Genomic DNA, 23,113 nt, shown 5'->3' on the forward strand with positions numbered 1-23,113 from the left:
TGGTCAGTAGCCTAAGTGATGTTTATTTTCTTCATGTAGCAGTAGTAAGGAGATTGCTCTTACAGTATCCTCCTCTAGGAAATTTTGCTTTCTGTTCCTGAAGAGGGCCAGACATTGGTGAAGCTTTAGAACAGAATCTTAGTAGTTACTTACCTTTCTTCCAGTATATTTTCTCCCCTCTTTCTTCTTTCTTTATTTGTGGTGAAGTGTTCCAAAGTCATCTCCTAAAAGCCATGCAAATTCTGCTCCTCTCGTTAATAGCCAAGTCATCACTGAAGTCAGTGCATACCGCTAGATGCTTAGTTGCTTTTCAAGCCTCAAAGTATCATAGTATTCAAATCATTCCAGTTCTGGATGTAGCTGTTACACAATTGCCCCACCTCTTTGCAGGCTGCCTTTAAAGTACAGATTTTATTATAAACAATTTTCCCTTGTGCATCAGTATGGAACACCTCAGAGCAGATTTTACCGTGTTTCATTTTGTAGGTCAATGCCCCAGTTGTTTGCTATTTTGCTTATAGACTGTGGATATTTTCTATATTTTTTATGTCTTCCTGCAAAAATACCAATAATACTAATACACGTTTTATGTCTGAAAGCAATGCAGGAAATACTGCTGCAACACTGTCTAAACAAAGCAGCAGATGTAAATGTGAGACCTTATGGGAGGAGTTTTTTTGGTTTTGGTAATAAAAACTGAAATAAAACAGGTTTTGCTCACTGTCTGATACTTGCAAGCCCCAGAATGTGTGTGCACGCTCAAGAAGCCCATACAGTAGCCAGGCAGCCAGACAGGGCTGTTCAAAGCATCCGTCCAGCAGTAAGGCACCACAGTACTTGTGTCCAGCTGTAGGGTCCAGGATCCATGTCAAGGACCTGGCAGACAAGGATGTCAGCTGTGAAGCCCTCCTCGGGTCTCCTAAGCAGTTCTTAGGTTGCCAACCATATGCAGGTTTTGGATATGCTTTTTTGTACCCTTTTGGAGCTGACAGCTGTCCATGTCTCCGTCCTAGCTCACCTCTGAGTCCTTAGGAACCATCAGTGTTCTGGATGTCTGGTAGATGTGCTGGGGCCTCGGTGGCCTGCTGCCCCAAGGCCGTGCTGAGAGCCCCCTTGCCCCTCCTGCGTGCTCCTTCTGGGGCCTTGCACCCAGCCCTACCCACGCGTGCCGGTCTGAGCTGCTCTGCAGCAAACACCGCAATGCTCGTTAGAGTTCATGGGAATGTATGCAATGAAATCAGATAAACGTATTTATTTTGGAGAAAGCAGACTACTTTCTAAAGTAAGTTAAAATCAGATAAAAAGTTAAAATGAGGAAGCTGAGGGAGCTTGGAGAAAAAAAAAACTTTTTAATTCCAGTGAAGTACAGCTCGATCTTTGAAATGTCCAATTTAGCCATACATTTTGGAGCTTCACGAACAAGTGTATGATAAGCTATTTTTATTTCAGATGTGACTAGCCTCCTGGCCTGGAGTTGACAAAGAAGCCGTTAACTCTGAAAGCTTGATATATATTTACAGTGACTAAGAATAGCTCTGCATGACACTTATTATTGTTTTCTTACATAGGTCCGATACGGCTCTGGGTATGTTTACATGCTACATGAGAATTTTTAGGCAGCCTTGCACTATGCTTTTACTTTCTCTGAAGACTTAAAGCTCTGATGGGTGCTCTCAGTTTTTCTAAGAAGTTGGCACAGCTTCAGGTTCTTGTTAGTTTCATTTACTTTTATGTGCAATTAGCGTAGATACGTTTCTACAGAAACTTCAGTTAGAAGTTTAAGTGCTCGTGCTTATTTTTTTTCTCCTTCGTCTTTTCTCCCAGTATGGTTAACTGGGGCTTTATGTGAGCTCAGCATTACCTTATGATGTCAGGTGCATACTTAAAAGTGCAAAGGAATATCGAAACACAGTTCCTTCTTGCTAACTGTAGCAGCAAAATAAATTTAAGTAACCCAGAGATCTGAGCTTGAATCTTCTAGATATTTGCTGATTTTTTTTATTCATCAAAATTTTTCACAAGAAAAATTGACAATAGACACTCACTGATTTAGTACCCGACATTGCTGTTTCCCAGTAGAGCTGGGTGAAAGAGAGGACTCGGCTCAGGAGGGGTGCATCTGGTAAATAGGAGAACACAGCGGAGACGACAGCTAAGTTAAAACACAGACGTTGCAACAAGTAACAAATTTCTCAATAGTTAATTGCTTCTGGAATGAACTTGATTGTAGCAGGTTAGTATTATTTGCAAATACAGTTTTTTATGTGCCATTGCCAAGAAATTCACGGTCTGGTTTAAAAATAAGCAGTCTCTCCTGTATACTGAAACTGTGGTTAGGGTTGTACTAGGGAACTGAAACCCAGCAGAGCAGAATTTTCCCTCTCTCCCTCTCAGTGCAGGACAAACATTTTTAGAGAGTATCTTCAGAGTATCACTATTTAGCATTATTTTAGGGGACAATTAAAGCTGTTACTTTGATGTGCAGAAAGCTTTCTTTTCTTCTTTAATCCTCAAGGAACTTACTTGAAGAACGTCCTTTTGAAAATGTTGGAATTTTTTTCTTCTTGGCATATTTTTGTTAACATGTGACAGATTAAGTTAGTCTTCAGAGGTTTATTTTCCTCTTCAGCTCATATGCTCATATGGAGGATTACTAGACAAAACTGACAATCAGAACGTAGCTCAATTGGTCTTTCCTGAAATTGGTACTTAATGCATGAGACTTATTCTAAACCTGATTTGTAGCTTAAGTATATTCAGATGCTCAAATGCATTTGTTTTTCTTTTATCCTTGTGTATACATGTTACACTTGAATTTTCAAACCATAATCAAGTATCAGAAATACTATTAAAATGCTTCTCGATACTTCACTAGGTAACTATTTAAAAAATTGTGAAAATGCTCTTTAAATGGATCTGGTCTGGGTAAATGTAATGCATTTTTGAGCTTTAACTTGTAGAAGTATTTTTCATCTGAAATATTAATATGTTAAGAAAAGATCCGTTTCGTTTCTTTATAGATTGTTCAATAAGATTTTTATAATGTGATTGGAAATAGTTGTTTACTTTACAACTGATGTTCCAGAGCTTTTTTCCAAAAACTCAGGAAAAGTGTTAGTTTGATATTAATGAGGATAAAAGTCTTTTCCTCATTCTCTAGTGAGGTGGAGTTGCCCTCTCCTCACAAGGAAGGAGAGGGGGAAATTATGAACAAACCACCTTGGACTGTGCAGGGCCAGGTAACCTTTGAAAAAGCTTCTGGCTTCCAAGACTTTTTGGAAATAAAACCAAGAGTAAATTTGAATATTTTGTCACTGTTTTCTCTTTCAGTACAGCGTAACAATAGAGTTTTTTTTAATATCTATCTACTCATAGATTATTTTGGTAGAGTGTTGGTTTTTTTTTTTTTTTTTTTTAAATATTCTTAGTTCTTCAAAGGGAGGATGGGGAAGCTTGTTTTTTTTCCAAAAAAATGTCTGGGTTAGGAAAGATGGAAAAAGACATTAAGTTTCTTTTTCTGTTTTCTGCTTAACAAAGGCATGTCTATAATCACTTTGACCTTATTATTTGTTCTTCATAGTGTATGTGTGTTTGTTTCTAAGTTAAAAGGAAACTGCTTGAGCAGGGAGGTTGGACTAGATGATCTCCAGAGGTCCCTTCCCACCTAAACCATTCTGTGATTCTGTGAAAACTTCATCAGATACAATATGGTTGCAATGACAAGCACAGGGCTGAGTTATAATTAATTTATCTGTGCAACCAATTATCGCTGTATCTGTATTCCTTTTATACTATGTGCTTGCTTTTCAGTCTTTTAGGTACTGTTTCTTAAAAGTTTCAATTTAAGGTTTAAGTCTACTTTCCTTCCTATTCATGCAATCAGCATGCTATAAATGTAAAATAATTGTTCAGAGTAAGTTCACTCTCATCATTGCTGTGGAATGCTGTATCTTTAGCTTACAAAGTCATGTATGTGGAAATTTGGAATGAACATTTGTAAAAATAGTTATTTTTCTTTCCCCTTCTACTGTTCTGTTCCTCTGGCTTGACCAGCTTATCCTCCTAATGCTGCCTTTGCCTCCCTTATGCCTTTTAATTTAATGTTGCTTAGCCAAGTATTGATCTCTCTCGCTCTCTCTTTTTTTTTTTGGTCTGTGTTACATCATGCTTAGCACAGAATTGAGAGGCTTCTCTAGTGACACAGCATCAAAGCATTTTCCCTGCTACAGCCTTCAGTGTGCTAGCCCATGGAGATTTATAGATTTTCTTCTAGAAAAATAGATCTCTCTGCTAGCAATAAATGTTCTTTTTTTTTTCTCCGTGGGTTGAGCAGTGTACTTTTTTTTTTTTTTTTTTAGTTAGCTAGGAAGGGCTGGGAGGGGAGTGTGTGTGTGTGTGTGTTTGTGTCTCTGAGAAAAATAGTAGTATATAGGTGTTCACCTGCAAACTTACCTGTCGCTTGAGACATTGAGGCTGTCTGTGAGTAGGAGCTGACCATCAGTCCTTCTGTGGTTCTCAAGCTGGCCATAGGCCAGTTTGCTCCGTAGGCCGTGAAAGGTAGTTGAGAGAAATCAAACGTCAGCTAATAGGCTTAAATTTGCTCAGTAGGAAACTACATCTCCCTTGAAACACTTCTCCCCCCATCCTCCCACCTTGAAGTCCTCTAGTAGCAAAGGCTGGAAAACATTGATACAGGTAGGATTATAGGTATATGTTAGGTTCAGATGGATACGTTATTTGCTCAGCTCCTTCCAGTTGTCTTTTTGACTCCAGGAATTAGATGTGAGGAAAAGAGAAAACATGTTCAGTGCTTTTACAAGTTGTGGCCTCTCTACTATCAAGTGAATGCACAGTACTATCTAAAAGGAAAAGCCATGATTAGTATGGTGATGAGCCTGAGCGAACAGGCCCCATTGAGAGTCAGGGAATACTACTAGCTCAAGCTTAGTGCTGCTTTGTTTTCTGTTTGCCTGAGGGCAGGTGGATCAGAAGAACTAACAGGACGTGCCACAGTTATGTTATTCTGTCCTTGCTTTCAATATGTAAATGAAGGTAGTCATCTTTATTCCTGTTGCAGTAATAATTTCAAATAAAAATAAATGTCAGATATTGCTCTTTAGAATGAGTAGTGTAAGTTTTTTTGCAATTTAATCATGCAGGAATAGCATTATTTCTTTGCTTGCATCATTACTGAAGGTGTGACTTCTAATACTATGGAAGCCCAATGCTGAGAAGTAGGAAGTTAAGAAACAAACTGAGGGCTTTTATTCTTAATTTATTATCTTGAAGAAATAAAAAATTTGTAGATGAGTGAAACTTAATCAGTTAAATATACTCAGTTATAAGATAATGTTTTAAAGGAAATTGAGATATCAAGATATATACCTCTATTACTTGACAACACAGCACTAATACTTTGCTTGTGCTGTGTGAAGTATTTTGACAGTAGGTTGTGCTAAGTCTCCGCAATCAGTCTACTGTGAAAGAAGATACTGAATAACAGATGTGTACTTGCTGTGGTATCTCTTGTCTCTCTCTGAGGATTTTGCAGCTGCATTACAGAGGTGTTTTCCAGCAGAAATAGGTATTTTAAATCTAACTTGCTTTATTATACCTACAGCTTTAAGCTGAGCTGAAAGTTATAGTTGTATAAACATCAGTACAGCAAATGCATTTCTGAATATCAGCCCTGAGAAAGTAACTAATAGCATTGCTCCTTTACGTTTCTGCGGTTAAATGTTGGATGGTGTTCTGGGTTATGGATAGATGGAATGGACAAGATAGATTAATTTGTCCTTTATGTTCCTTTAATCTGATCATATATCTGCATGAAAATGGCTTTCCAGTGGTGAAGCAAAACGCATTAAATGCGTTTGTAATTTTGACAAGTGCTGTGAAATAATTCTGATATTTTTTTCAAGTGAAGGATTTTTTGAAATTCAAAATAGTTTTTTTTTTTTTAATTAAAGCTGTTTATCTGAAGAGGTTGTTTATTCTTTGCTGGCAATTGTTCTAGAAAGGTAATTATATAAACAATGCAATTTTAATGGTTTGACACTTTAATGGTCAGGATTTCCTGATATGATGCTGTAATCAAGAATGACTGGGCAGAACTTGAGACAATTTAGTTCAAAACCCATTTCCTTTTCTTTTTTTCTCCCCCTTCCTTTTTCCCAGCCCCCAAACCTTCATGCTTTATCATGCTGCTTTCCAACTGCATATATATGCTTTGCTCTCTTGTCACCTCGTGCTGTCCAACATATTCATGAGTTTCTCCTTTTTTCTTTTCTCCTCTCTCTTTTGTAATGATCTACATGTGTGAGCTATCTTTAAAGGCTCTGTAAACTGATCAACATAATATGTGTGGTAATTTTTCTTCTTGCACGTGCTCCTAGCAGTTTCAGCCAGTATTTCCCATCTATGTCGCAGCTCTTGTGTTGTTAAGGACTTTTTTTATAGAGAGAGGCAAAACTAGTTTGTTTCACTTTCAATTTCAAGTTTGTAAATGTAGTTACTTGTTCCATAGGTTGTGTGTTCTCCCCTGCTATTTCATAGTGAAGAGATTAGAGTATTGCAGCCTGGGAGGTCAGGTGAGCTTTCAGCAACTGTATTTGTGGTTGTAGCTTGTAGCTGCTTTTGCAGCTCTGGAGTCTGATGTTCTTAGTGAGCAGAGTGAGTGTCTGAAAGCTCAGCAACCACTAGCAGTCAAGTTCTGACTGGCTGCCCTAGATCTCCTGATACTTCCTTGAATGTCAGGTCTGACCTCTTTTTCAACCATTATATTTCTTAAGAAAAGTACCTATTTTCTCTAACTTCTGTAGGTATAAAATACCTGCACGTCTGATTTAGATACTTGTACATGATGTGGCTGTTGTTCTTCCTGTTGAATCACTATTCTGTAGAGAAGCAGGATCTCTACAGACATTATGGGGATAATATGCTATTATTCTTCTACCTATTTTTAACAATTTCAGTTGGGAGGGGGGGTTGTTTGTTTTAACCTGAAGGAAATCTTTGCTAAGCGATAAATACTTAAACTGATGTTTTGAATATCAGTAGTGAGTGTTCCTTTCCACGTATGAGGTTTAAAGAGAAGCTTTTGGTGGGTTGCTACTTCTCGCCTAGCTATAAAGGTAAGATGAATGACTAGAGCAGTCTTTATTAAGAAAGCTAGCATGAGTTACTTCGTGAAATTCCTAGCCCAATTTTTCTCTTCTTGTGTATCTAACTTTAGGTGAAAGGTGTACTTAAAATATTTTTCCTATTTTTTTTTTATTTTTGTGATTTGGTTAGAGTTATTTTTTTTTTCCTTCATAGGGCTAGACTGTTCTGTCTGTTCTAGACTTTTTGGGAAGTAGTGACATGCCTGTTTTATTTTGCGACTTCTCAAGTAAGGTGGGGAGGAAACTGCCAGATATGAAGTCCAGTGTGGGAATCGAAATATTTGCCGGTTAGACTTTGCTCAGCCACTAAAGCAACTAGGTCAGAAGAATTTCTTGTTCTCTTTAGAATACTCCCCAAAGAGTCTCTCAAAGGTAGTACTAAAAAGAGAAAAGTTGGTATGGGACAGAGAATGTAGTAGCAAGTCTGTGGAAGGGTTGGGGAGAGGGAGAGTTTGGATGGAGGAGAAAGGTCTTCCACAGGACCTCTGTGTGAGACGCGCAGAAGAGTGACTTAATGTATCTGCAGACCGTAGTCATAGGTGTGGAAAGGATGAGGGAGAAGTTTACTTGGAACGTATATTGATTTTTATAAACAGCACTTTGAAGTAATATTACCAAAGAAACTTTCTCTTCTCATTTTTCCCCTGTAGGAGAGTGTCTGGTTAGATTTTTAGAAAGTGTGCCAAGTGCAACTCTAAAATTACCATGTCAGAGCCAAAGAAAGCTGGAAAGCTAGATATTGCCAAGTTAAAATTTTATGCCTTAGAATTTCCCCTTTGTCAGCTCGGGATAGTACTTCTATTAGAATTTACTAACAGTGGAGTCCATATTTTGGGGAAAACGAGGATTAAATTTCCTTTGTGCATGTTTTCAGAGACTTAGAAAACAAACATGTGAGTTCCTGTAACTGGACAAATTGGCAGCTGTTCTTCAAGTTGAGTCAACTTTGTGTAAAGAAAGGGCATTTGTATCTGTTGGGGGTAACAAAATGAACTGTGTGTTAAAATTTCAGAAGATTGGTATGAAATTTTTTTATTTTGTTTTTGGAACCAAAATGAAAGCTCAGCTGCTGTAGTGTCAGTTTCCACAATATGTTTTAAAGGTTTTCCTTTCCCTCTCCCCTCCCAGGGCATCCTTCACATTTTAGCCATATGCTTCATTAGCTATTTGCAGAAATAAATTTATCTTCAGTTTATTGATGCAGCAACGTTCATTTATGTTTCTCTATTCCAGACCTTGGCTAAAATATAGTATAAACACATGTTAAACTCCTTAGATGAATTGTCAGTAGGAAGTATTTTTACTGCATAGTTAAAATATAAGTTCTGATTTAGACGTCAGAATATGAATTAATCACCAAAATATTTGAGGGGAAGTTATCAATAGATATATTGCATCCTCTCACTGAGAGGTTTGGCTTGACATTGCAAGCATTAAACAGAACCATGACACTGGACTGAGCCAGTGACCCTATTTCTACTTTATAGGTAGGTAATCCATTTACTACATTAAAATGTGACATTCTATAAATGCATGACAAGTTCTACAAAAGTACCAGTTGCTACTTGCAGTTATTTAATTCTTTTTGTTAAAAGGGACTGGCGCGTTGGACATACAGGGAGAGGCTAAAAGAGCTGGGACTGTTTAGCCTGGAGAAGAGAAGGCTCTGGGTGGATCTTATCAATGTGTATAAATATCCAATGGGAGGGTGTCAAGAAGACAGAGCCAGACTCTTCTCAGAAGTGCCCAGTGACAAGATGGGAGGGCACTCACGCGAATTGAAACACAGGGAATTCTGTCTGAACATAAGAAAACACTTCTTCACTGGAAACGCTGGAACAGGTTGCCCAGAGCGGTTGTGGAGTCTCCATCCTTGGAGATATTCAAAACTTGACTGGATGTGGTCCTGGACGACCTGCTCCAGCTGCCCCACTCGACCAGAGATCTCCGGAGGTCCCTTTCAACCCCAGCTATTCTATGATTTTGCGAACTGTGGTTTTAGTTAAACATTTTCCAAAGATAATTCACTGTAAACTGCTAACTAAAACCAAACCAAACCAAACCAAAGTACCCTACTTCACTCAATGAGTTAAGTGTTTCAGTCTGTATTGAAAATAATACGGTATTAAGCGTTTCACTCTGTATTGAAAATAATACGGTATTTTGCTATAAACTACGTATCAAGACTAAGATACGAGAAATATAGGAGAAAAAGCAGAGTTTTTTTCCTCTTGAGCATGCATTTGTTAAGCTATTTAGACTGTTTTCAGTTTTAGCTATGTATGTTTATATTTCTGGTGCTACTGATCAGTAGATGTGCATGGTATGTACTGAAGGAATATCTAGGTAATACAATTTATGCAGATTTATCTATGTCACTGGCTCTTATCAGTAAATGCATAATTTCCCTGGCAATGACCAAATTTTATTCACACTAGCTAAGTTATCTTGTAAAGTGGTATGGCTGTGGCGACGAAAGGCTCATGTGCCTCTCTCTTCAATTTTATCTTTTTCTACTAGTATCAAGTATAATATTTTGATTATGTATATTTATAGTTATTAATGCCTTCCATCTAACAAAAACTTATTATTTTAGTCCATCTAAACACATTATTGAAAGTAACATAAAAAAAGATTTTCCATACTGAAAAGACTGGCATAACATTTTTGACTGGAAGTTGTTGAAGTATTTATTTTTTTAGCAAGTCTCCAATTTCTTCCTTTTAAACTATTCATATAGTTTAAACACAAGTACGCTTTGTAGGTAAAGGGGCGGGGGGGAGGGGGAGAAATCTGGATAGATGCACTATAATGCAGAAGTATCCACCATCTCTGCAAAGAGCCAGCCTGAGCCCAGTGGGTTATTATAGCTTGCTCAGTACAAGCAAATTCAAAATCACTTGAAGGCAAATTCAAGTGATTTAAGTGAAAACACAACTGAAAAAAATAAATCACCTTAGAGTAATTACAAGGTATGTGTTTCAGACGCTTTTTTCATTAGTGTTATTTGTAGTCTCCCCCAAAAGAAAAAACTTTTTAATTTTTTTTGCCTTTAGCTTGTTGCGTTCTGAAATAACGCTTTCATTGGAGGCACACTATATTTTGTTCAGAGATGTTTGATGGTTGCTTTTGTAATGGCTCGTTTTTGTATTTTATATGTCGGCTGGAAGCTAAGCTTTGGAATGTGCACCTGTCGTTAGAGAACTCAATGCCAGTCTTTGTCTTCCTTAAGATTTTCACCATTTCTCTCGTTCAAATCATCAGGCATATTCATGGAATGAGATTTTTCGCTAGTGTGAGTGAAGAGACTTTGGAAACAACAGAAACATGATAGTATATAGCAGTCCCACAATTACAGTGCCACCACTGGTATTGAAGAAGTTGTCTGCTCTAGAAAGAGGATCGCTGGTCTGGGAGGCAGGAAGCCTAGATTTAACTTTTTGACTCTGCTCGTAATTCTTTGGGATGATATTGGGCAGGCTATGCCATCTCTTTGAGCATCAGCTTCTTTATTAGGAAAAAACAATGGTTTCTTCAGTAAGATACATGAAGATTTGTTGCTCGAAATCACTCTTAAGAATTGGTATGGAGATGTTTCCATATATATTAAATCACTTCTGGGGGGTAAGATGAAATGTTCTAGAGGTTTGTCGGAGACGAGCTTAATTGCGTTTCCATTAAGTAATTATGCAGATAACTTAAGTCTTCTACAATTTTCATACTCCATTGGATATTCAAACCCTATTCTGCAACAGCTACCATAGGAAGCTTGAAGTAGCTGTGATACTGTATCTGCTGCAAAAATAAGAATAAGAAAAGCTTAACTGGTACATGTAGGCTGTGTGGAATGATTTACTACCTTATCAATGAGCTTAAAAAAATTCTATTTAAAGCAGATATGAAGAGTTAACATTTTGTTAAATGTAAAATTAATATTAAACCTCTCCCCCCTCCCCCAAGCTAGAATTAATTCCTTCTCATTAGCCATCAAGTGAAATGCACTCACGCAGTCACAGGCTGATGTGGAGTAGCTGGTTACCTGTTGTTTTCCTGCTTTGTACGTTTGAATCCTGAATAGCCCACTTCATCTCAATGGGCCGCTATTCTTATGCTCAAGTACTTGCTGCATTTGAGCAGCAAGAAGCAGAGAAGCAGAATGATGAAAATACCATTCTTTAATATCGATTTACGTATTAAATAAACTTTAGTAGTTCTGGACATTTTTGGGGTTTAACATGAAACAATTTTGTCTCTAATTTAGCACACATCAGTGTATATTGCTTTTTGACCTAGGGGTATGTTGTCTGTCTCATTATTCTCTGTATTGTTTTACTGTTCCCTGCAACTGTCCAAACAATTTGGTGTGTCCCTAGCAACCAAACAATGCTGTTGAACAGATATTTCCTACAGCTCTGCAAGGGCTCTTGCTGCCAGATTTCCCACGTAGCAGGAGCTCCCATCAGAACGGACACACAGGATATTTGTTTCGAGTGAATAACGTTGAATGTTTTCAGGCAGTTTGTGAAAGTAGTGTGTAGCGTCAGCATGTTGGTTTTGAACCGTTGTAACTGGTATGATTTTTGGTTCCAGGTTTCATCCTGTAGTAAAAAACCAAAGCAAGCGACAAAATGGTCTTGATGTAACAAATTTTCGTTTATAAAAAATAAAGTCCTGCAAAAGAGATTATTGACATTTAACGTTCCTCTAAGAAGTCAATTTTAACTAGAGGAAAATAGTAAAAAACTTTTCATGGAGTGCAAATGAAAAAAACTAATAGTAGTCTGTACTGTGTTCCTTAAATTATTCTGGGGAGAATACAAAACAATTTATTCCTACTTCTCTCTTTTTTTTTTTTTTTTTTTAAGAAACAAAATGAGTCAGTGTTGTATGTGTATGGGAGAGCGTTCCATAGTTCGTAAGCTTCCTGTGCTCAAAACTTACGTTGTCTCAGGCAGCTAAGAGTCCCAAATAGCTTATGCTTTGTCAGCTTTGGTGGCAAAGAATTATAGAACGAAATTATTTAATCTTGCCCTGTAGTGAGACTTTCTGTTAAATATGCTGTTTAAAATTCACATAGTGGATTTTTATAGTGTTATCGGTTTTGAGTTCATGAGTAAATGAATCCCACTGAACATAATTATACCAGATAATAATGTTGTTTGACCTAGTTAAGAAATCTGATAGTAGATTTCAGCTTTCCTTAAAGGAACTACTGTACAACTTTTTATTAAGTAGACAATTCAGCTCTCTCCCGTTTCCTTCCCATGTTTTTTTTCTCTGTATATGTTTTTTTTTAAACCCACTTATTAATTTTACATAGCAGATAGAATACAAACACTGTCATATGAGATAAGAATCATTAATATGAACTCTTAACACTGTCGTGAATTACAGAGTCCTCAGTAAGTTACTGCACAGTTGAAAGTAAATCCTAGTCTTTTATTCTGTCATTGGAATATTCTGCGTTTCAGCAAAGTTAAAGATATTTGTAGGCTTTTCATGACAGTGTTTAAAATTGCTTCAATTTGACATTTTTCTCTTGTTTTGGGGGTTCATTACAAACTGAAGAATTTGTGTGTGTGAACACAAAGGTTAGTAATATGTTTTACTGTGGATTCACCCTACCTCTGCGGTGCTGTTGAAAGAAGAAAAAGGCAATGTGCTGTCCCTGTTGCCTTTCTTCTTTGTGCTTGCACAAGTGTAAATGTGGCTGAAAGGGGAACTGATTAAGTTAAAATTAACCTGGGGAAAAAAAGAATATGTATGCTGCTTTTCCGATTCAGTTCACTACGGAGCTGCACGTTGCTTACGTTTGCACAGGAGGAGGATGGGGTTGAATTTTTTGACAATACTGCTGCATGTACAATCTGAGGAGTGTGTGTGTGAAGCTATAGCCTAGGAGTGGGGTTCAAAGCATTGTAGACTGATGTAAGGCTGTCACGGTACTGCATTTCCCTGGCTTTGTGGTCCTGCTTTCTGCCTTGCACTGACATTTCTGCAGCAGTTTGGGAAGCTGAACTGGCTGTAATCTAATTGCTTCTTTTTTCCTTCTAGTGTTAGGCTTTTGTCCAGTTTTTCCAGGCTGAGTTGGTTCATTAAGTTGTCACGTGAGCAGCAGCGCAGGTGTGAGGGAGACAGCCTGTGGGTTGGTTTGTCTGCAGTGTGCTCGGTTTTCAACGTAGGCTGCCTTGGAACTTCATCCTTAGCAAGAGAAGCTATTTTTTTAGCTTTAGAAGTAAACACAGTAAGACAAGTTTCATATTGAGGATTATTTGTCTATTGTACAATGCAAAATAAAGATAGCATGTTCAAAATGATGTTCTCATGATTCTCAAATTGCAGAGGCTTTTCAAGGGAATCTTTTAAAAACTGGAGAGAGAAATGTCTTGTGAAAATGTATTATTAAGACTTGCCTACACAGGGCAAATCTTGATGTCCGTGGGTGAATCCAGAAAGTTAGGTCTAGTTTAGGGAACACATTAGTCCTGCTCAGTTGATGTACAGAGAGACAAGAGCTGGTCAAGTACCGGTTTCTCATCATTTAAGAGTATTGGCCAGACAGGAGCTGTGGCATGTTCCAGTAAGTCCCCAGTCTGGATAATACGGGCGTTGTGGCACACTCTAGTAGGTAAGTCTGGAAGGAGCCAGAGCAGCTGCCTGGGAGACTTTCTTCTGACCACACAAAGTTCGGGAGGAGATTTAAACATCTCTTAATATCTTGACAATGAGATGTCTCTTAGCTTCAGTGTATGTGACTTAAAATAACGGAAACCTTCATATTTAGGAAAAAACAACTTTAATTAGAAATGTGCAGTGTCTATTAGACTGCTGAAGTACTTTTGTTGTTGTTCACCTGCAGGTGGGTAAGGAAGGAGAGTTGCTCAAAAGCTGTGTGTTGCACTATTTTTGTGTTTTGTAAATCTCATACTACTGTGGTTTCTTGTTACCTGCTGTGGTCAGGAAGGATGTATTCGTTCTCTCCCCTTTTTCTCTCCTCTCACCTTTGTGCTTGCTTTCTTGACATATAACATCTCTCTTCCTTTGCTGCCTTTGAAAGCATCAGGGTTTGAAAATGACAGCATGGAGCAGCATGGAGGATGTGCATGGTGATTGTAATGAAATTAAAATTTTTTTGAAGTGCCTGGCACGTGTGAGCTTCTGTGCTGAGGGATATACCAATCATCAAATTTGGGATAGGGAGGAAATTTTCTTTCAAGTCAGATGTTTTGGGTGGTTGCTTTCCTGTGCAGCATGCACTTTGGTCCGCTTCCTAAAACCTTCGTGTACTTTCATCTAGCAAATTTCCACTGTGGGGATCTAGGACATGGCAGTATCTTTGATCTCGCTGCCTGCCCTGTGTGGCACATGCTTTTCGGTGTCTTTGAGGACTGCTATTGCCAAGATCAAGATCAAAGTATTGTAGGCTGTTCAGAATTGCTTTGTGGCGTGTGGTGTGCGTGCACGTGTGCAGAGCACCGCCTGTCCTTCTGGTCTATCACGTGGTGCCCAGGGAGCTCGGCTGTGTGACCTTGGCAGCTCCAAAGGGGGTAGACTGCCATTTAAATACAGATCCGGGAAAAAAATAGTAGCTTACTGGAACTATGCTGGTTATCTTTTTTTAACAATGATGTTTTGATAGAACAGTAAGTTTGTATGAGAAATACTGAGAGGAAAAGCATAGGTCATATGTTTTAATCGCAAGCTTAAGTGAGGTAAACTTCCTTTTTGATTAAAGACTAAGGTAGTGATGACCGTTCTGTTTTCGCTTGTGCTGAATTGTTAACTTCAGTGGTGCGTTTTTATAAATTCATGATTTTTTTTGGAATTTGAAGAAATATGCCTTATGTAAAATGGAACTTGCTCAAGTTGTAGAGAAAGTTGCAAATGGCTTAGATTCAAATGGGGAAAGATTTTAAGTGAAGTACCAGAAGGTTTGGTCTCTGTGGTAACCAGTATTTCATGAATGAGTTGAACAATGAAAAAATAATTTAGTAAAAGGTGTGGATAATATCTGGTTAATAGGAAATGTGCTTATACAAATTGAAGACAAATGACAATTTTGAAAATTAAGCAAAATTGGCCAAGTGCATCTGACCAAATTTTAACTGCAGATAGCCTCAGGAAGCTTACCTGGACAAGTTGCAGTGTCTAATACGGTAAAAAAGACTGAGAATAAACTCCCTATACAACCATCACGAGGGGAAAAATCTTGGTATCAATAGCTAACCCTTCTTAATATCAGTTCTTAGTATCAATTAAAAAAAACCTACTGGCACGGAACAAACTACAGAAATATCAGATCTTTCTGGTTAGATCTGCTGCATCAGTAGAGACACCAATAATTATTTTGATCTGTTGTGTGCAAGACAAGAATTGTAATCATTTACTCTGCTTAGCAGGTATGTGTTAAATGCAAATAAGAGTAAGTACTGGTATCTGATTTTCAGTACTGCAATTCACATTGGACAATGGCTGTAATAGTAAATAAATATGTTTTTATTGGGTACTCAGGGAGAAAAATAAAATTAAAGTTTGATAAATACAGTGTGAACTTAGTAAATGATAGTTTCAGTATAAAGAAAGCTCTAATCCGTAGAGAGAGATATAGTAATATTTCCAGTGTTATTTGTATTGATTGATTGGATTGCTCTATTTTCCTGACAAGGAGCAAGTATTCCAGATTTGTGACTTAAGAGTGGAAGAAAAATAATGAGCTTGAAATACCTAGAAAGGGTTTGGGTTTTGGTTAGGAAAATCAGTTTAATGACACAAAGTGCCAAGAGAGGCCAAGGAAATATTTTCACTGAAAATACTCTGACGCTAAGTAGAATCTTGAGCTTCATGGGTGATTTATTTAGGGGAAAAAAAAAAAAAGAGCAAACATGCTTCTCACAATTCAGCAAGACAGCCCAGATGTCCCTTCGAATTGCACCTTTTGCTTTTTACTCATGTTGTGTTTGAATTGAAGATAAGGGATATTAAAGGCTCTGAACTCCATCATGATCAAAATCCAGTTGCCTTCGGAATGAGCTGGTTTAGACATCTCAAGACAATTTTACATTTTATCAGTAATAAAAATAAGTTATATTGTCTCTATTCTCTTATGCAACTTAACTTTAATGTGGACTTTCCCCTCTAATACAAAATAAGAAGAATTGTTTTGGATATTATAACTAGGAATTTTCTACTTCCAATTTTCAGAATTTACTGTGTAGATAGCTTTATGTGGTGGAAGGAATGGTGAAGAAGCGGCAGATATTGTGTTTAGAAAAAGCTCTGTTCCTTTACAGCTTTTTAATTTTCTTTCTTCTCTAGCCTCCGCAACACCCAGCAGAGTAAATAAACGCAGAGTTTCTCCAAGTATCGTTTCCACCTGGGAAAAGAGAGGTGTCATCATGTCTAACATTACTATTGATCCAGATGTCAAACCTGGCGAGTATGTCATCAAAAGCCTCTTTGCTGAATTTGCTGTTCAAGCTGAAAAGAAAATTGAAGTTGTAATGGCTGAACCTTTGGTGAGTCCTTTTTTCATAGTATCCGTTGAAGTGATCTTGCTTTTTATTATATGCATGTTTACTGGGGGGGGGGGGAAGGGGAAGATATTGTTGACTTTTCAAAGGGATTATTTCAAGAATGAATAGCCTTCTGCAAACAGGGTTGCTACCTGTTTTATTGTCAATGTTTTATTGACTTCCACCAAAACTGTTATGAATGATTACTGGAAATGAAATCTCCTAGTATTCGTAGGTTCTGTAGAGTTACAAATTGGAATAGTGCAGCAAAACATGTTCCAACAGTAATGATGCCAAGCATGTTACCTCTTGATGTTTCCATGAAATAATATTTCAAAAATGAATTTTAAAGAGAAGATGTATTTGGTTTGTTTTCCCAAGTACTGTTAGCACTAACACTTGGCAGAATATAGTAGTCAGTGTGCATTACAGACTAGCTAAAATGCAAAATGCTGTTGGGAATCCAGACCTCATGATCTTGACATAATTTTTTTTTTTTAAGTGGGAAGTTTCACTCAATTGTGATTTTTGATTTGTTTGAGTCTCAAAAGCTGTGACTTTAATATTTAGTATCCTTTAAATATTTTATATACCCAAGTGATTTACCATCCTAAAGTTAAATGGCAAATGCAAGCATACCCTCCAGTCTCCAAGTATCACCTATAAAATGCATTGCAACTGTGTCCTGATCAGAGCTTTTTCTTAAATAATCCTCTTTTTTGAAGTATAACTTCGTAACTTACAAATCATGCCTTCCACAGCATAATGTAACTATCACTGTTCAGTTCCTCAACGTTTTTGTCGCTGAGCTTTTCCTCCTCCTCTTCTTCTCTTAGTTCTCTTAGTAAGTTTACCTTGATGACATTTTGTAGTGCAATTTTTTCAGCATTTTTAAATCAAGGATGCACATGGCCTGTAGGGGGAAAGAGCTCTCATATGCCACTTAACATTTCAGTTTATTGGTGAAGATTGATGAAGTACTTAGCATTAGGTAAACAAAATGTCATTATTTTACAAAAATGCACATTTGCTGGATGTAACTGTAAGCATTTTACATTTAAAATATTAATAAGTTCATAACTTTGTGTACCTGTAGGTATTTAACACATTTCCACACAGTTAGCATGTCCTGAAGATTTTTGTTCAGTTTTGCAGACCACCCTCTGTCTTACAGAACACCAGTGGCCCCTGGTTGTGACCCCGCTATGTAAAGGGCATGGTGTCAAGGACAGTAAACCTTCTTCTTAGGTGCCTAGGTCCTGTGAATAGCTTTAAACATCTATAACAATAAGATTATCCTTCCCCTACTTCCCTGCCTCATCTCCTACATCTCTCTCAAATTTTGCACCAAATGCAGCAGATGCACACCTCAGTTAGTTACAGCTCGCTATAGTCACGTAGTCATTCTGCATATTGAAGATGACATAATCACGTAAGAGCAATATATGATTATATAGAATGAGATTTGCAGTAAACTGTATGCATAAACATGTGGAATTGAGAGTACAGTGGCCACCTTGATTCAGGTATTTCTCCTGTTACAGCTGTCATACTTGAGCTCAACTTTCTAAAAGGGTGTGTTTATTTTTAGTCCCTCTAAAAAGCAAATTCTACCAAGTAGAGCCATGCTGAAGAAGTGGTAACCTGTGGATCCCCAGCCAAGGCTTCTGACCCTGCAGCTCATGGAGTGTGGTAGCAATAACAGGCTGTTGGCCCACAAAGGGTTCACCATAATGAGGTGGATTTCTTGGCTATTCACTCACCACACAGTGGTGCTGAGAGAGTTCAGTTCTTGGGTTTGGAAAAGGCATACACTTGAATGCTTATATCTCTTTGACTTTCCTTCTCATGATGACTCCTGTTTCCATTCCAATATATGCCAGATCTTGTCAGAATCTCTTGCTCCTACTGCTGTCCTCTGCTTAATTTTTACCTACTTGCTTTTGAATAGGGATGCTTCTTTTTATTCATTTCTTCAGATCATCTGAAGGTAAAAGTACAGGACACGCTCACTGATTTCTGAACTGACAGAAACCCTTGCCAGTTAAAGCATTACAGAATCTTGTTCAGTTCCTTAAACCAGGAACACTTCCTGCAACACGCATTTAACTTTTCTTTGTATGTAGATACTTCAGCTATTTTATTTGAATGTAATTTACTTTTTTATTAGTTCCTTACAGATACGAAAGGAGGTGTAATCTGTACATCAACACCTCTTTGGCAAAATAGTTGAGGGACACAAAATAGGTCCCTCCAAACCAATAGGATTTGGTTTGCAATGAATCCAAGTCTTGAAATCTTAATATTAAGACCTTTTTGTCACAGGCAAAAAAAACCCAAAATAATTTGAAATAATAACTAAAAAGTTGACTAAATTAAAAGGCTTTTACTTGCAACTGTTACTTGGAGGAGCATTTCTTATTACTGTGAATGAGCCTATAGAGAAAAAGGGATATACAAGCATCTAGACCCCAATTTTAACACTTTTCTTTTAAAATCCTGTAAGAAGCTGTCTAAAAGTACAGAAAAAAGAAGGTAGGTGTGTATTGTGGTGTCACCGATTGACACAACTTCAACTAAAACCGTGAGTAGATTGAAGGCTGAAGAAAAGGAAACATTACACACCTAGTTAGGTATACATTGTATGTGCGTATGTACCAGACAAGCCTACAGTTTAAACTTTGCTGGACTATTTCCTTGTAGACATCATAAACATAGGTATTGAGGAGAGTTTAATAAGCAAGCACAGAAATGTTTATGGGAAAACAGGCGTGAAAACAGTCAAGGCTGATATCAGTAAGAAACGAGAGGAGAAATGTAAGGGTTGTGACGCTGTAGATGAAAAGGTGGATGACTGTATTGAATATCATTTGAATACTTGTATGAATGCCACTCTTTTGGTGGCCCCTTTTTTCCATTCTTCTGTTAAACATACTAAGGAGGACAGCATTTGGTCAGAATGACAGGCTGTTACAATTGTAATTCAAACAGGCTGAAGAGGGCTTTTCCCATGGTCTTAGCTGGTTTGGATCTCCTAACTCAAATACTGATAACAAGGTGTATATATAGTAGCGCTGGAGTTCACCTGTGCTGCAAAACTTGTCCAGAGACTGGATTAAATACTCTGACAGCAAACCCAGGCCCGGTCCGTTCTCCACACTGTTAGCTGGTGGTTAAACAAATGTTCCAACCTAGATGAATCGCATAAAATCAAAACGTCTTAACGGATTAACAGTTAGCAGACCTATGTAACTAATGAAATAACGAACTTTTCCAAGATGAGTAATCCCCAAAAGCATTGGTTAGTGACGGTCCGTGATGTTTGCATAAAATCTACATTAATCAAGATCTTATTAATGAAAATCTGTAAAATTGATACTGTACATGCTTGTATACAGTGTATATAAAATTCATTCAGATAAAATATGACATGATAAAAAGTTTATAGAATAGTCATTTGTGAAAGTTATCCTCTATTAGCAGTTCTGTCTGGGATCATTTGTCAGCTCTAATTTCTTTAAACAAAATGTTTTTTAATGCAGTCAATTGTAAAATTAACAGATATAGTCAATATGTCTTATTTTTACATGGACTGAAAGAAAAGACTATATAGAAAAATGGAAATGTAAAATAGATGCTAGAAGCTGTGGAAAAGCGAAACAACTTGAGCCTATATGATACAAAGAGGCGGAAGGGAAACTCGTGTCTGAATGAAAGGAAGGACTGAAGAGGCTTTATTTTTGATATTTGATATACATACTGAATATTTAGTTCTCGTGTTTCACATTTTAAAAATAATGCTAAAAGGTTGAAGGGGCACACGAAAGATTTAAACTGAAAATGGAGAAAAGGCTGTATAAGGAAGAGATGAAAGCCCTTGATCGTTTTAGTGCAGTTTGATTTGGTCAGATGGCTTGGCTACAAAGGATAAAGGTTATGTGGAGAATGTGTATAGTGTTGCATACACCTTTAATGTCTTAGATGAAGCTAGGTCAAAAACGGTTGGATAGAATTTGGAGCCTGACCAATGCAATTTAGGAACTAGACACTATTTTTAAAATTTAAAGTTGAGCAGGCCAGCAGGAGACCAGAACTGCATGGGAAATGGTAACTTCTTCAGATCAAGATGGTGAATTTTGTTTTTGGTTTTGGTAAGGTAGTATTTTTGCCAAAGGTATTGGTTTCATATAGGAGCAAGTGATTTGTGGCCTTCAAAAGGAATTAAATGGTTTCTCTGGCTGTAAATTTACTTAAGATATTCAGTGAGTAAGAAAGTGGTTTCCTTTCATTCATTTAATTAAGAATTCTCTGCTTGCAAAATTTTAGTACAGTCACACCTCAGAGTTTCCGGAGAAAAAGCTTACCAGAATGCAGTAACTTCTAACGCATGATTTAAGTAGCAAGCATAGCCGCTGGAGGCAGTGTCGTCTTTTCAGGTAGCAGTCTGACATTAAGTTAAAAACAACTCTTTTTTTTTTTTTTTAGTCAGTTATCCTAAGTCTTTCGAGCAGTATATTATTTTAAAGGAAAAAGAGCTCAGGCACAAATTGAGATATGGTAGCTTAAGATACCGTCCTGCAGCTGAGCAAGTGCAATTGCGAGCCTGATTTCAGCCTTCCCCAAGTGTGAAACAAACCGTATCAGTGGAAAAGATTAGTGCTGAATTCTGTTACCTATTACTTTGTCAGGCTGAATGTAAACATAAGACAGTTACTGGCAGCAGTTAACTTGGTAAGCTGCTAATTTAGTAAATTATAGTGAGTCACACACGTAAGTAAAAACTAGCAAGAGTATTTAAGCGTATTGCCAGTACTAGCAAACTTACCCCGTTGTGAAGAAGCTAAGCACTAACACCCGGTGCTTACGGAAGTCTTGCCTGGTGCTTTCAAAAGCTTGTCTGAAACCTATAAAATTTAGCAGGTGCCCCTCTCTACCCCAGTGTTGATCGTACAGCACTCGGAGGTAGACGAGAGAAGGCAAGTGCTGCTCACTGCGCTCTTTGGGCTGCAGGAGACCAGGAGGAGGTGTGAGACAGTTACTGGTAGCTTTTTCAAGTGACAGCAGACAGAAATGTGGACCTTAGCTTTGCTGTGCTCCCCTGAACCACACGGAGATGCAGTAGCTCCCAGAGCATGGCAGTGAGCAGTCCTGGAGGTGGGCCAACGGGTGAGACCTTTTTCCACCGGGCAGGTGTTTGCATAGTGCGCGTACGTCTACATCCTGCTCTCTGCTGCCTGGCACATGTTGACGTTTCTGCTTTATACAATGGATGCAGACTGCTCTTTGTTTAATTCAAAAGTGTTTTTTTCCTTTAACTTGTAGCAGATAAATGTAGATCTGTTATTTCTAGCTCTCTCGCGACTTGTAGGAAGCCGGGAAAATAAAGCTTAAATTATTAATTCAGTGAAAGTTTCCAGACCTTTTCTTTATGCTGTTAGATAGGTTATTGTAAATCATATGCACCAACTGGGACAATGACAAAGCAATATTACAAAAATATATCAAATGCAAATAAATTTTAAAGCATACGAACAGTTCAGAGGCCTTGATAAACCTGTGACTGGGTTGAAGAATATTGTTTGGTCATGTCACTTTTGTTTGGTAGGCATTATATTAACTATGGTGATATTTACCTTTTAGCAGTGAGATTTTACTGCTGTGGAAAAATACAGAGTTTTATGGACTTGTAAGGTCTTTGTTCTTTCCAATATTAAAAATCATAGAAATTGCATCTTCATTTGCTGTACTAAAATGTCTCCACTGGTATAGAAACAGAAGAAATAAAATCAGCAGAGCTTCCAGAACCTTCCTGAAAGGGGTTGTGTTTGCTCTCTGGCTTTCATGCCTTTCAGCTTCTTGATATAAAAACTTCTGAATTATTTCACTTCTCTGTGATTTTTTTAGCCTTCTTTTGTGTAGGTGCTTCTGACTTTAGACCCATACAATGCATATGGTAATACACTGGTGTTACCCATTTGTTCACATACGTAATAGTTCTGTAGAACCACGACCAAAAAATAGACCGTTAAGGCACTGTATCATGAGGATGTTTAAGGAACCTCCCCTTTACTGTTTTGATTTACAGGAAAGTTGCTTGTCTCTCTTCTAGGAAATAGTTTTCCAGTTGATTTTTCTTCAACTTGTTCAGCAATTTACAATGTTTATATAGGGCGGACCGTTTCTCATGTTTCTCCTTTGGAGATAAGAGTAGGATTATTTGTGCAGTTTATCTACAAGCACAATACAGACAACATGAGTTCACCTGTAGTAAAAATTTCCGTGAAGCAAAAAAGGGGAGGGAACTGTAATTTGCAAGTACTTTTTGAAACTGCATTGCAGTGTCTGCTGCAAAATGTAAAATTTCAGAACAATATTCTGAACCGACTGAAAACATCAAATTATATGAATTTGTAAGACTCAAAAACCTGTTTACTTGCC

At 37.6% G+C, this 23,113-nt stretch overlaps 1 protein-coding gene across 10 annotated transcripts in view; it reads left to right on the forward strand.

Moving 5' to 3' along the window:
* FRYL (FRY like transcription coactivator) overlaps positions 1-23,113 on the forward strand; it is a 184,268-nt gene that overhangs the window by 62,049 nt on the left and 99,106 nt on the right. For all 10 annotated transcript variants that reach the window (XM_068940956.1, XM_068940957.1, XM_009681998.2 and 7 more), the window contains one exon: positions 16,479-16,678. In XM_068940956.1, coding sequence (XP_068797057.1) covers positions 16,559-16,678 — 120 coding nt within the window. In that variant the 5' untranslated portion in view covers positions 16,479-16,558. The remainder of the gene's footprint in view (positions 1-16,478; positions 16,679-23,113) is intronic.

The sequence above is a fragment of the Struthio camelus genome, chromosome 4 (genome assembly GCF_040807025.1).
Source record: "Struthio camelus isolate bStrCam1 chromosome 4, bStrCam1.hap1, whole genome shotgun sequence".
NCBI classification, from domain to species: Eukaryota; Metazoa; Chordata; class Aves; order Struthioniformes; family Struthionidae; genus Struthio; species Struthio camelus.